At 41.4% G+C, this 11,415-nt stretch overlaps 2 protein-coding genes across 2 annotated transcripts; both read left to right on the top strand.

The window, feature by feature from the left end:
• The first annotated feature begins 211 nt into the window (after window positions 1–211).
• On the top strand, window positions 212–3,133 carry LOC139291816 (paired box protein Pax-5-like). The gene is made up of 7 exons (XM_070913922.1): window positions 212–254; window positions 444–609; window positions 1,060–1,257; window positions 1,343–1,398; window positions 1,446–1,568; window positions 2,871–3,014; window positions 3,111–3,133. The coding sequence occupies exons 1-7, from the start codon at window positions 212–214 to the stop codon at window positions 3,131–3,133; spliced, it is 753 nt and encodes a 250-aa protein (XP_070770023.1).
• Window positions 3,134–7,781: 4,648 nt separating this feature from the next.
• Window positions 7,782–11,293, top strand: LOC139291814 (signal-transducing adaptor protein 1-like). Its single transcript, XM_070913921.1, has 10 exons — window positions 7,782–7,883; window positions 8,052–8,123; window positions 8,396–8,512; window positions 8,754–8,810; window positions 9,428–9,639; window positions 9,938–10,069; window positions 10,259–10,328; window positions 10,660–10,762; window positions 10,847–11,029; window positions 11,148–11,293. The coding sequence occupies exons 1-10, from the start codon at window positions 7,782–7,784 to the stop codon at window positions 11,291–11,293; spliced, it is 1,194 nt and encodes a 397-aa protein (XP_070770022.1).
• The last annotated feature ends 122 nt before the right edge of the window (window positions 11,294–11,415 follow it).

The raw sequence follows: 11,415 nt of genomic DNA, 5'->3' as shown, positions 1-11,415 counted from the left end.
AGCTGTCCCCTGCTCAGGTGCTGAAGGCAGACTGCTGTCACTCCGCACCGCAAACAAACACATACGGTACAAAATCTGAACAGTGCTCTCTTAAAAACTTTTTTTTCAGTTGTATATTTGAATAAGAAATGTTTGGTCCTCGAAACCAACTGCACTTGGCTTGAGTTAAGCAGGACTACAGACTTTTTTAGAGTCAGTCAGAGAGTCTGTGATGGACGTGCGCTTTGGACAGGTGCCGCTCACCGTTACGCACAGTAAGTGACGACGTTTCTTATCAAAGTAAAGTTCTGAGGCGCCTCCAGTAGGCTACGTAGAGTGCGTTATAGCCCTTCTTTTAACATTGAAGTTGGTTACGCGGTTGTCCGTGCGGTAGATTACGCTTGAACGCTGGTATGCAGCCATGGCTTTTGATTGGCGTGTCTCTGATCCGCTCCGTTGCTCAGGGCACGGTGGTGTGAACCAGCTCGGCGGTGTCTTCATTAACGGGCGCCCGTTACCGCACGTGGTGAGACAGCGCATCGTGGAGCTCTCTCAACGGGGCGTGCGTCCCTGTGAGATCTCCCGCCGCCTGCGCGTCAGTCACGGCTGTGTCAGCAAAATACTGGCCAGGTAAAGTAACTCTACATGGTAATTTATTCAGCCTGTTTATTCATTTATCCATTCTTAGACAGAGGCAACTGTAATGAAGCAGAGTCTGCCTGTAATAATAATAACCTGTATTTGTATAGAGCAAAGTCACAAGTGTATAAAACTGCCCACGTTAATTTAAATGCATTATATTTATATTTTGTAGCTTATATTTGACTTTTAATGTGTATATTAACTCCAGTTTGATTTAATATGCAGGATGCATTATTCAGAAATTAGTTTATTTTTAATGTAAATGAATTTCAAGAGCATATGGTTTTCCTGCTCTTTGAATTTATAGTTGCTCTGTGCTTTCTCACTTTATTCCAACTTATATCGACATGAATCACATCAAGATCTATATTTATTTATAAACCTTCTCCTCAGGTAGACTATTATCCATCCTGACAGATATCAATATTGTGAATTCAGGTACAATGAGACAGGAAGCATCAGACCAGGAGTGGTTGGAGGCTCTAAGCCCAAAGTGGCCACTCCCAGAGTTGTGCAAACAATCCTGCATCTGAAACACACCAACCCCACCATGTTCGCCTGGGAAATCCGGGACAGGCTGCTGCTGGAGCGAGTGTGTGACCACGACAGCGTGCCCAGCATCAGCTCCATCAACAGGTATAGATGACCTTGTGTGTACGTGTGTGCTGGACCACACGGATCATTAACATAAGCACTGAGTGAGTTCCCTCTGTCTTTACAGGATCATCAGGGACAAAGTCCAGTCTGAGTCTCGTGAAGTTGGTAAGTTTGTCTGTCCCTTCTGCTCTCTCTTGGTCTGTCTGTCTCTCTGTAACGTTTCCTGACGCTGACCTCTGCCCCTGCAGTGTCATCAGCGTCATCTGTTGCCATGGGCACAGCCTCCGAGTCCACCTATTCCATCAGTGGAATTCTGGGAATCAGGAAATGCAGCAGCAAACATAAGGAAGGTGAGTGTGAGTGTGATCAGTGTATTTGTGTAGGTTTCAAAGCGTATATGAATATATGTATTTCCGCAACTACTGTAATATCAGCTTTTTGTGAAAATAATTATTTTGACTTTATAATTAAACAGATTACAGTCACAAATTCTGTCTCAATTGCCAACTACTGATACTTTACAGTATGTATATATACTTTTCATCATTGTGTACGGCAGTCGGGATACAAGAGATCAATGCACTTTATTATTATGTACTAATAGGGAATGACACAAGATGCTAACGGATGTTAGTCTGTGACTTAACTGCTACTTCCTCTTTCAAATTTGGAAACCTGACAAAGAGAAGTCAAAATGTTTTTAACGCTTTATTTTATTTTCCAAGCTGTCTTTACATTGTCCACACTTTGGTTAAGTTTTTCCTGGGAGCTGCTAACAGCTAATGGCGAATGTGAGTGTTCCTCAACACCACATCTAAAAATCAAGCAAATTTCATTCTACATACTGACATTTTTGAGTATAATATAATAAATTCTGTCACATTTCTTGTGTGAATGCACTACTAACTCAAATTAGTAAACTAAATTAGTGTTGGACACAACTTCTGTACAATTTGCTTGGAGTGGGCATGCAGCGGCCAATGGAAATGTACTTTAAGACACTTCACAGGTTAGCTGTGAGGTTTGTTCCTTATATATATAAAAATGTATTTAAAATCCTCTTCGATTTTCTATACTTCAGAAAACCTGAAAAAATCGTGTGGAGAAAATTACATTGATAAGTTTATTCAAATTGCAAAAAAGAAATTACCTTTACCTCCACTGGCAACTTCTATTCCTGTGTTTTAAAAACATGTAAGATTCTTCACTAGATTAAACATGTTGTCTAGATGGATGTGTTTGCAGGGCAGACACACAGATTACAGTGGATTCTCTGTGGTACCAGACCACACAGCAGACTGATGAGTGAAGCCGGTGGTCCTGTGTTAATATTACTCCAGCTGAAACAACCTCCGCAGCAGGAGATCCACCTCCCCGCCCCAGGCTTCTGTCCTCTCAGCCAGCAGGCTCTCTGCTCCTCCCCGCCTCCCCCTCACCTCAGCCTCTCATTACAGGCCCGCTTACACCTCCACTCCTCCATCACTGCAACCATTAGAAAAGGAGACTGCATAGATAAATATGCGTAAATACACCTGGGAACGCATGCATGTATTTTGTCATTCTACTAATGAACAAGTGACGATTGCAGCAGGGGGATGGAGGTAGGAGGAGAAATAAAAGTGAACCTGGACAGAAGCTGCTTTGTTTTCCAGGAGGGGGCGTCTCCTGCAGTGTCTACCACGACCAGCCATGTTCCTGTAATGACGCCTGGGGATGGTCTGACCCCTGCCTGACCTCCATCTCCAGCCTGACCTTTTACCCCGGCCTGTCAGCTAATCATAATCCAGACCGCTTAGGTCAGTCTGCATCGGAATATGATCACTTGTGTCCAATATGAGTTCAGCTTTAATGTGTTTCTCAAAGGGTTTTCTCTCATCTGTCGTCTTGTTTAGGGCCTCCGGGTCATTACAGGTGAACAGGGCTGCAGAAGAAGAAAGAACATCATCCCTTTAGTGCCAAAAACAAGAATACTTCAAAACTGGATTGATTGTAATTATGACAACATGACTGACATCGAGACAGAAACCTAGATCACAATTACAAACATGTTGAAATAAAAGTAGAATGACATACCTCACCTTTCATGTTTTATTTACATAATTTGGAGAAGAACAGACACATGCTGTTGTTTCATCAGTCCAACATATTATCCCCCATCCCTGTCACCCCTGAGGCCATTTTCTTCTCAGTCAGTGGTTGAGAGCGAGCATCATTAGGGGCCCTGTGATGGAGAACAGAGACTGTTTTCTCTCCTAAGTGTGGGTCTCTCTGGCCTCCCCTCCAGCATGAGGGATTAAAGGAGGAGATGGGAGACGCCAGAGCGACCGGCAGGGTCAGGGAACACCGCTGAGGAAGAAATCTGTGGCCAGCAGTGGGCATCAGTCTGTAGGAGGCATGTGGAGAACAGACACATGGTGGCAAATGTTCTGTAATGTGTATATCTACATACAAGCACATGCACACACCCACAAAGGCCAACACCATCTGAAAAGAAAAGAGGAACAAGAGAGGTGGGAATCGTCTTCAAGGACAGACAGACCTACAACAGGTGTCTTATATACAGAGTAGATAGATGTAACAGGGGCAGAATTACAGTATGGAGAAACAGAATGACAAGTAAATCAAATGAATAAATCATCGTTATTAGTAAATTATTACATACATAAAGTACAAATAAAAGGTCATATTAAGTGTAATAAGTTGAAAAAATCGATTTAGATTGTAAAAGTGTTGATGGTATTGGTAAAAATAAATTTTTACTGTTTATTGCCACATTGTGTGTTTCCTGCAAAACATCACAAATCTAGTGGAAGCTGCATCACTAGGGGGCAGCAGTTGTCAGTATTCTGCTTGGTCATAGGCAACATTATCAGCACAGAGCTGCCACTTTCAAGCTGCTTGTTGATACAACTCAAGATATTTGACTCTTTTCACTCTCACTTTTACAAAAGCTGCTCACCCTCCAGCGATCTCCCAGTAATAAAATCCCAGAGTTGTTTTTAGGCAGCGACAGGCGGAGACGTGGTTTCTGGGAGAATAGTAACACAAGTGCAAAGCCAGAAAACAGGGAGCTCTTATTTTTGGTCTAGACAACAATCCTAGCAGGGACCTGACCAGCAACCCCAGGCTGTGTTCTGCGATGTGACATGAGGACCAGGACTATGGATGTCTTAAAAAGTGAACACATCTGAAACTAAAATGCAGTGAAAACATTTTTAGACGAGTGTTGTGTTGCTCAGGCTTTAAATCAGTCACTGTCGCCTGCTGTCTCTTATCCTAACCCTGGTGTCTGCTGCACGCTGAGCAGAGTGGCCTCCTGAAGTAGACATGAAGATGTTGTTTCTAAAAGAGTTTTTCAATTAGCCAGTGTAATTTTTTTTCATGTTATTTTTTTACGTGGCTACAGATGATATTTAGCGTGAAACCAAATGAATTATTCCTTTAAGGGTGACAATGAAGGCAACAATGCACAGGGTGTGGACTGCAGACAGGTGATTATCAGCTGATTACTGAGCAAATGTTTGATGTGCGGAGTCCTTCCTCCACACAGGGGCCCTTTGCAGAGCACTGTTACAGGAAGAGGACACAATCTGTTTCTACTCACAACATCTAAGAGGTATGTGTAAAAACTATATATAAACTATATATAATAACAGTAGGGAGGCTCAGCTATATAACAGTAGGGAGGCTCAGCTCTGCCTCTGCCAGCCTCCAGAGTCTCTTCCTGCCCTGTTGGCACCCAGAGGGGAAGCTGGATAAACTGACTCAGCCACTCAGTCACTGCTGGACGGTCCACAGCAGTAACAATGTGCTGTCCGGCCTGCTGTCTCAACGACCTGAGGGGCTCCGATGATGCTGATGCTGATGATGATGATGATGGGGATCTTTGCCCACACTGTCGATCACCCAGCAGCTGTGATCAGTTCAAAGACTACCGCCGCCTGGCTCACATCATTAGCATCTGCAGGGAGTGTGAGAAGGCAACAGAGGGCAATTTCTTTTCACATGTTTCACAGGTAAGATCAAGTAAAAGACCTTCTGCCGCTGCTGCTGTTATTATCACTAGTAGCTACTGTCTGTTTCATGCTTTATGCAACTTTAAGTCTTTACACCAAATATAGTACTATGGCTCATGCTGGTGTTATTACCAGAACAGGCCTTTTGGTGGCGACTGTCACCAGTATGTTCTGACCACTGAGGATACCACTGACACTACTGCTCGGATTATAATACCTGTACCATCACTAATATCAGTCTACTAATTTTACGGTAGCTATACAACATTAGTAATAATACAGCTACTATTATTACATTTGGATACTCCAGCTTTACAATATACATGTGAAGTACTTCATATTGTATATATTGTGCTGCAGCAAATTACATCCAGCAGGGTCTTTCAATAATAACAACAACAACAACAATAATAAATTATTATTAATTATTTCAATATTCATTTTATCACACTTATTTATATAGACGGTAAAAATACACAACTGGTTGATCCACAGAGAAGGAAAGTCCACAGCGGAAACATACGGCTACTTATAGAAATGTAATGAAAAAGCCCATCAACATTTTCTCTCTATCACAGCGTTTCTTATTTGTGGCTCATAAAATGAAACATGAAGTACTGCTGAATGTTACGATATTTTATAACAAATTGTTTGTCTCTTTCTGGTTGAAGTGGGATCAGTTGGAAAGGAAGACAATGAGGAAGACTATGTAAGTCCACATGAACTCAAACATTCATTCCTGACAAAAAGGGTGACACTCCCTCCATCTCTTTCTCTGTCTTTTAGGATGCTGATGTCTTTCTCTCCTCCTGAGGTTTTTGGGGTCTCTGCTGCTCTGGACTGTTTGGTTGCTCCTGCACCTCCTCCAGATGTTCCTGTGGTTGATCAAAGGCCTGCCTGCTGTGGTTCATCTCCATCTCTGTGTCCTTGCTGTGTCACTGTTTGTTGTTCCTTCTGTCCTGTGTTCGGCTGCTGCTGCATTACACGTGTGACACTGTGTTTTTTGCAACGTCCGGTGTACACTTATAGCATGCTTCTCAGTGTTGGTGTTTTACTGCTTATGATTTAAGAACATGAGATAAGAATAAATTATATTCATTAAGTAAGAATGACTATTCTTGGGTGGCATGGTGGTGCAGTAAGTTAGCACTGTAGCATGGGAGGTAGAGCGGGTTGGGGGTTCGATCCCCTCTCGAAGTGTCCTTGAGCAAGACACTGCATTCACGTAGAATGACTAATGACTAATGACTAATAAAGAGCCAATATGCTACTAATGCTACTGCTAATAAGCAACTAGTTCATGGTGAATATGTGTACCTTAATATAAAGTTATTATATTTTATAGAGAGTGAATATAATTTCATATGTAGAATCTCTGACACCATCAATAGGCTTTAAAGCGAGACTGAAAGAAAAAATAACACAATATTCCTCTGACACATTAATGTTGAATTTATAAGCAACAAAATTCACCCTTGCTCAGCTGCAGCTTAACTTGGTCAAAAGTTACACAGTCTCACTTTAAAATAGAGAAATATTAACGAGTGAACTAAGCAGTTGTTTAAAATATAGCTTTTTATAAACACTGTATCTATTAATGTTTAGATTGAGTGTTTACGACAATCATTATTAATGAAGCCTTCATATTTATAGGCTTTATGCACTATATTAAAACCTTACACGCAGGTATGTATTCTCAATATTTCTATTTATTTCATTTAACAACATCTCTGCAATCACACCCAAATTACAATATATACAAACTGAACCGTTTTAGAGCACAACCTCTTATCTAATGTATTATAGGTGTAGGTTTGTTGATGCATGTTGTAATTTAATGTGATGGTACATTTATTTATGATAGCACAAATACATGATAGCATAGATCTATAATAAAAACAATATTTCTTTGATATTATAATGAATGTCATCTACTGTGGGTTAAGTGTGTTTGTACTGGGTGTGTACATTTATTTTTTTGTTGATATAAACTGAAGGAATTAAAAAGGCTAAACTGAGATTTAATGTTTACTTAAATAGGTTAATTGTTTTAGTGCATTACGCTGTCTCTTGATGTATATCTACTCGCACATGGAAATTATTAATTTTGGCTTGCACATTAAAAGAATGTTTTGGCAGGGGATCTGTGTGTGTGTGTGTGTGTGTGTCTGCCCAGGTTCAAAGTACAAGTGGACTTTTATTTGGGATATTTTATACCAACTACTTCCTTCTTCATAAATCACTGCAGTGTTTCCTCATTCTCAGAGTCAAATCAGCACTGAGACACAAGGAAAAGGGGAGAGAAGCTTCTCAGTGCAGGTTTATAGACCAATAATCATATCAGATATCAGATATACTAAAGACTCAATGAGCATTTCCTGTCACTGTTTTGAGAGCTGCACGAGGAAACAACAAGGAAGAAAACTTTCTCACGACCCAGAGCTGTTTATTCAGTGACTTCACTGCTGGACAAACAGAAGTGAATTGAGCCAAAGCTGAACCAAACCAGAAGCCAGAAGAAGCACAGATTTAACCGAGCGCTGGACGATGTCTCTGCACCCCAGAGTCGTCCACAAGAGGAGGGCGACCATCACAGATCTGCCTCTCTACTACTCTGGACACCTGCTAAAGAAAAGCACCAAAGAGAAGGTGAGGACAAAGATGGAAGAGGTACAGACTCGTTGTTTATATAAGATAAAAAGAGTGATGTTTCACATTTCAATATAAGGTTTTATGACTACATTAAATTCTGTTTCATTTGTGAATGTGAGTGCTGTGTCAAGAGCAGACATTCAAAATGACAGTTGTGATTTTCAGGATTTTAAGAAGTACTACGGCGAGCTGCGAGGAGCCACACTGTTTCTGTACAAAGATGACACGCAGGATACAGTAAGCAAAATGTTTCATTTGCAAAATAAAATGCTTGCATGATTAATTAAACAGTTAATTCAACATTTGTCTCCCTAAAAAATAAACATTACATTTGGATTGCTCAAAAGGCTTAAGGAAGAAGAAAGTAGGTGAAAAAGACATAGAAAGATTCGTTTTTTTCTTATTATTTTTATTTTAGGTCAATGTATACATGTTTTACTGATCAACTCTGATGACTCTGATAATAGGTGACAATTCTCACATTTTGCTTGTTTGTTTTAATTTGTCAGTACACAGAGAAGCTGGACCTGGAGCAGCTGACGTCCATGGAGCTAGATTCTCCATTTCAGAGGAAGTCGCCAACTATCTTCACTCTCACCCTGCACACAGAGGAGATGCAGCTAAAGGTGCGCCACAGTGAAACCTGACAGATTTCTCTCTCTTATTCAGCGTGCAGTCCGCCTCGGGTTCATGCAACTCAAAAAAATGAATGGAATTGACAAAAAATTTACATTTACAAAGAAAATCCAAATATCATGTGAATGTGAAAGTTCTAACCTTATTTGAGCGAATTAAAATGAAAAAAAAAAAACATTTGTTGGTGAGCAGCATAGAACCAAAATGTCTTCTGTTTGTGTGACTGTGCAGATGGACAATCCTGACACTGGAGAGGAGTGGAGGGGTTACATCCTGACTGTGATCAAAGTAAGCAAACACACACACACACATAAGACCCACTCTGATGGGTTGATGTATGTGTCTGTCTAATAGACTCTCAGTACAGTTGCTGCTGATCGTACAGAATATTGCAGAGTGCTCTTAAAAAAGCAATAACAAACCCTTAATGTCTGAGTTCAAATCTGCTCTAAGGACATGCATTTAACTATACATGACTCCTCCAACACAACATCATGTGTTTTCTGAAAATAATTCTTTGCTGTGTGTAATACTTCACCTATCTGAAGAACAAAGCCAAACACAACAAACAACAGGAAACACATATTTCCTGGTTAATAATTAGGCAATAATTTGGCTCAAGATGCTTCTAGGACTGAACTCCCCTTACGGATGATAGTGAAACAAGGAAGCTGGGACATCTGGAAAATAAATATCCAGATCATCATCTGTTACGTACGTGTCAGAAAAGCTGCGTCATGCTGCACCTGAACTCAACAACAGTATCTTTTTTTGTTTTCTTGCAACATTACTGAGTTCCCACAGGTCAAAGACTTTCTGAAAGAGATGATAAATTTGATCATCAAGAATTAACAACAACAACAACAACGAGTGAGACACTGTTGACGAGCTCTGTTTCCCTGCAGAAAGAGATTCCCAGTAAACTGCAGCTGCTGCCTGGCCAGATGTTGCTGCTGCAGGAGGTTCTGCTTCAGGAGAAGAGAAGAAATCCCCCCACGCCACAACCACCCCTCCCACCCCGACCATCCTTCCTACTCTCAGCCTCCTACTCCTCCTCCTCCTCCTCCCCTCCACCCCCCAAAGAGGGGCCTGACCACACTGCCACTGAGATTCCTGCGTAAGTTAAGTCTGTCTCCAGAAATGTTCCTTCTTCCTCCTCGTTACCTCCTCTCTCTCTGACGAACTGAAGCATTTCCTGCTATTTCTGTCTTTTTAACAACAAATACAGTAACACTAAGTGGTCATCAGACAGGGTTTTGGAGCATGTTTGAGGTCACTGACAGTTAAGCCCTTCCTGTTATCCTAAACCGATGAACATGTGCGTGTGTGCCTCCTCCCTTGCCCTCTGAAATTGCACCTTTATCACTTTAACTGGCAATGAGAAAGTGTTTATCTTTCTTCTTTAAATCCTGCAGGTGTTTTTTCAATGTGAGTCGGCAGGAGGCTGAGCGGATGTTGGAGGCAAACCCGGAGTGTGGAGGCATTATCCTCCGCCCGTCCACCCTGACTAACAACTATGCCCTGACCCTCAGACAACTGACGCCCAGGTCAGACGGTCCATTCCAACCTCTGATTATAGATAGATAGATAGATAGATAGATAGATAGATAGATAGATAGATCGATAGATAGATAGATTTTTTTTGAGTGTTGTTGTTTATCAAAGGCCCAGTGTTGTTGTTTATCAAAGGCCCAGTCAGCTGTAAGTGAACAATCCTCCTCTCCCTTGTGTTTCAGTGGGCCTGTCATGAAGAACTACAGAGTGACCTCCACAAACTCAGGGTTTGTCATTGAACTGGACATAGCAGTAAGTCCCATTGAAAGAAAATCTAAATGTTATTGTGTTACTCCTGTGCTTGTGGGTGTTACAAGCATATCACCACTGAATGACACCAAATCCACCCACACTGTTTATTCACAATGTTGAACTGTAACTGTGTTAGCTCGGGCTTTGCTAAGTAGATAATCTTTCTATTTATTGTGAGTGTATAATTATACAGGTCTTTTTAAATCTAGGTTGGATACCTTGACCACTGACATGTGGGGAGTGCCGTGTTCAATGGCCACAGTATAGGAAACCTGAACATATGCAAGTAAAAATCATTAAACATCATCTTTTCTTCACGTGTCCTCTGTAGGTGATGGTCTCCTCCTTGAACAACGTACTTAAATACTTCCTTGAAAAGACAGAGTACCGTCTTCGCCCCTACATGGCGTCTCAGCCGTACGACACTCGCATCGGTGAGAAGAGCACTGCTGTCACAAATAGTCTCAGCTACTAACAAGTGCACAACTCCTAACACTGTTCATGTGTGTGTCCAACAGATGTGTCACCTGCTCCAAAGTGCATCAGCATCAACTCACCTGCACCTAAAACGGTACCCAAGGCACAGGTGGCACCTATGTTGCGCTCTCAGACCAAAGAGGAGCTTCTGCCCCCACCAGCCAAGCCAGAGGAGGGTGAATACGTGGTTCCTGATGATCCTGATGATCAGAATCTCAAGCAAGGTGAGAATGAGTGTGAATGTTTGTTTCAACATTACTTAAAGAGCTGCTTTAGGTTTGTATATAAAAGTGTACATATGAGTGAGTAAAGTCAGTCTAAATGAGTGTTTTTGTTTAGTAGTTCAGTTGGATGGAGAGCTTCGGGAAGTTTTAAAATTACAAAGGGAAACCATCTGCACTGCAACTGACAATGAGGAAGTCACCTATGAGAATCAAACCACTGAAAAATCCCACTCAAGCATGGTGCTGTGGACTGCTTCAGTGTAAGGTACGCACTGTTTATTGCTGGGAAAGAACCTCTCACGTCTCCTAGTTTAATATTTAACTTTTAACTTCAGTTGAGGTTATAAGCTGTGGATTTCACTCAATTCTGCTACCTTTAGTGTTGG

Source organism: Enoplosus armatus, chromosome 10 (genome assembly GCF_043641665.1).
Source record: "Enoplosus armatus isolate fEnoArm2 chromosome 10, fEnoArm2.hap1, whole genome shotgun sequence".
In the NCBI taxonomy this organism is placed as follows: domain Eukaryota; kingdom Metazoa; phylum Chordata; class Actinopteri; order Centrarchiformes; family Enoplosidae; genus Enoplosus; species Enoplosus armatus.
This window is presented reverse-complemented; position numbering and strand designations above follow the sequence as displayed.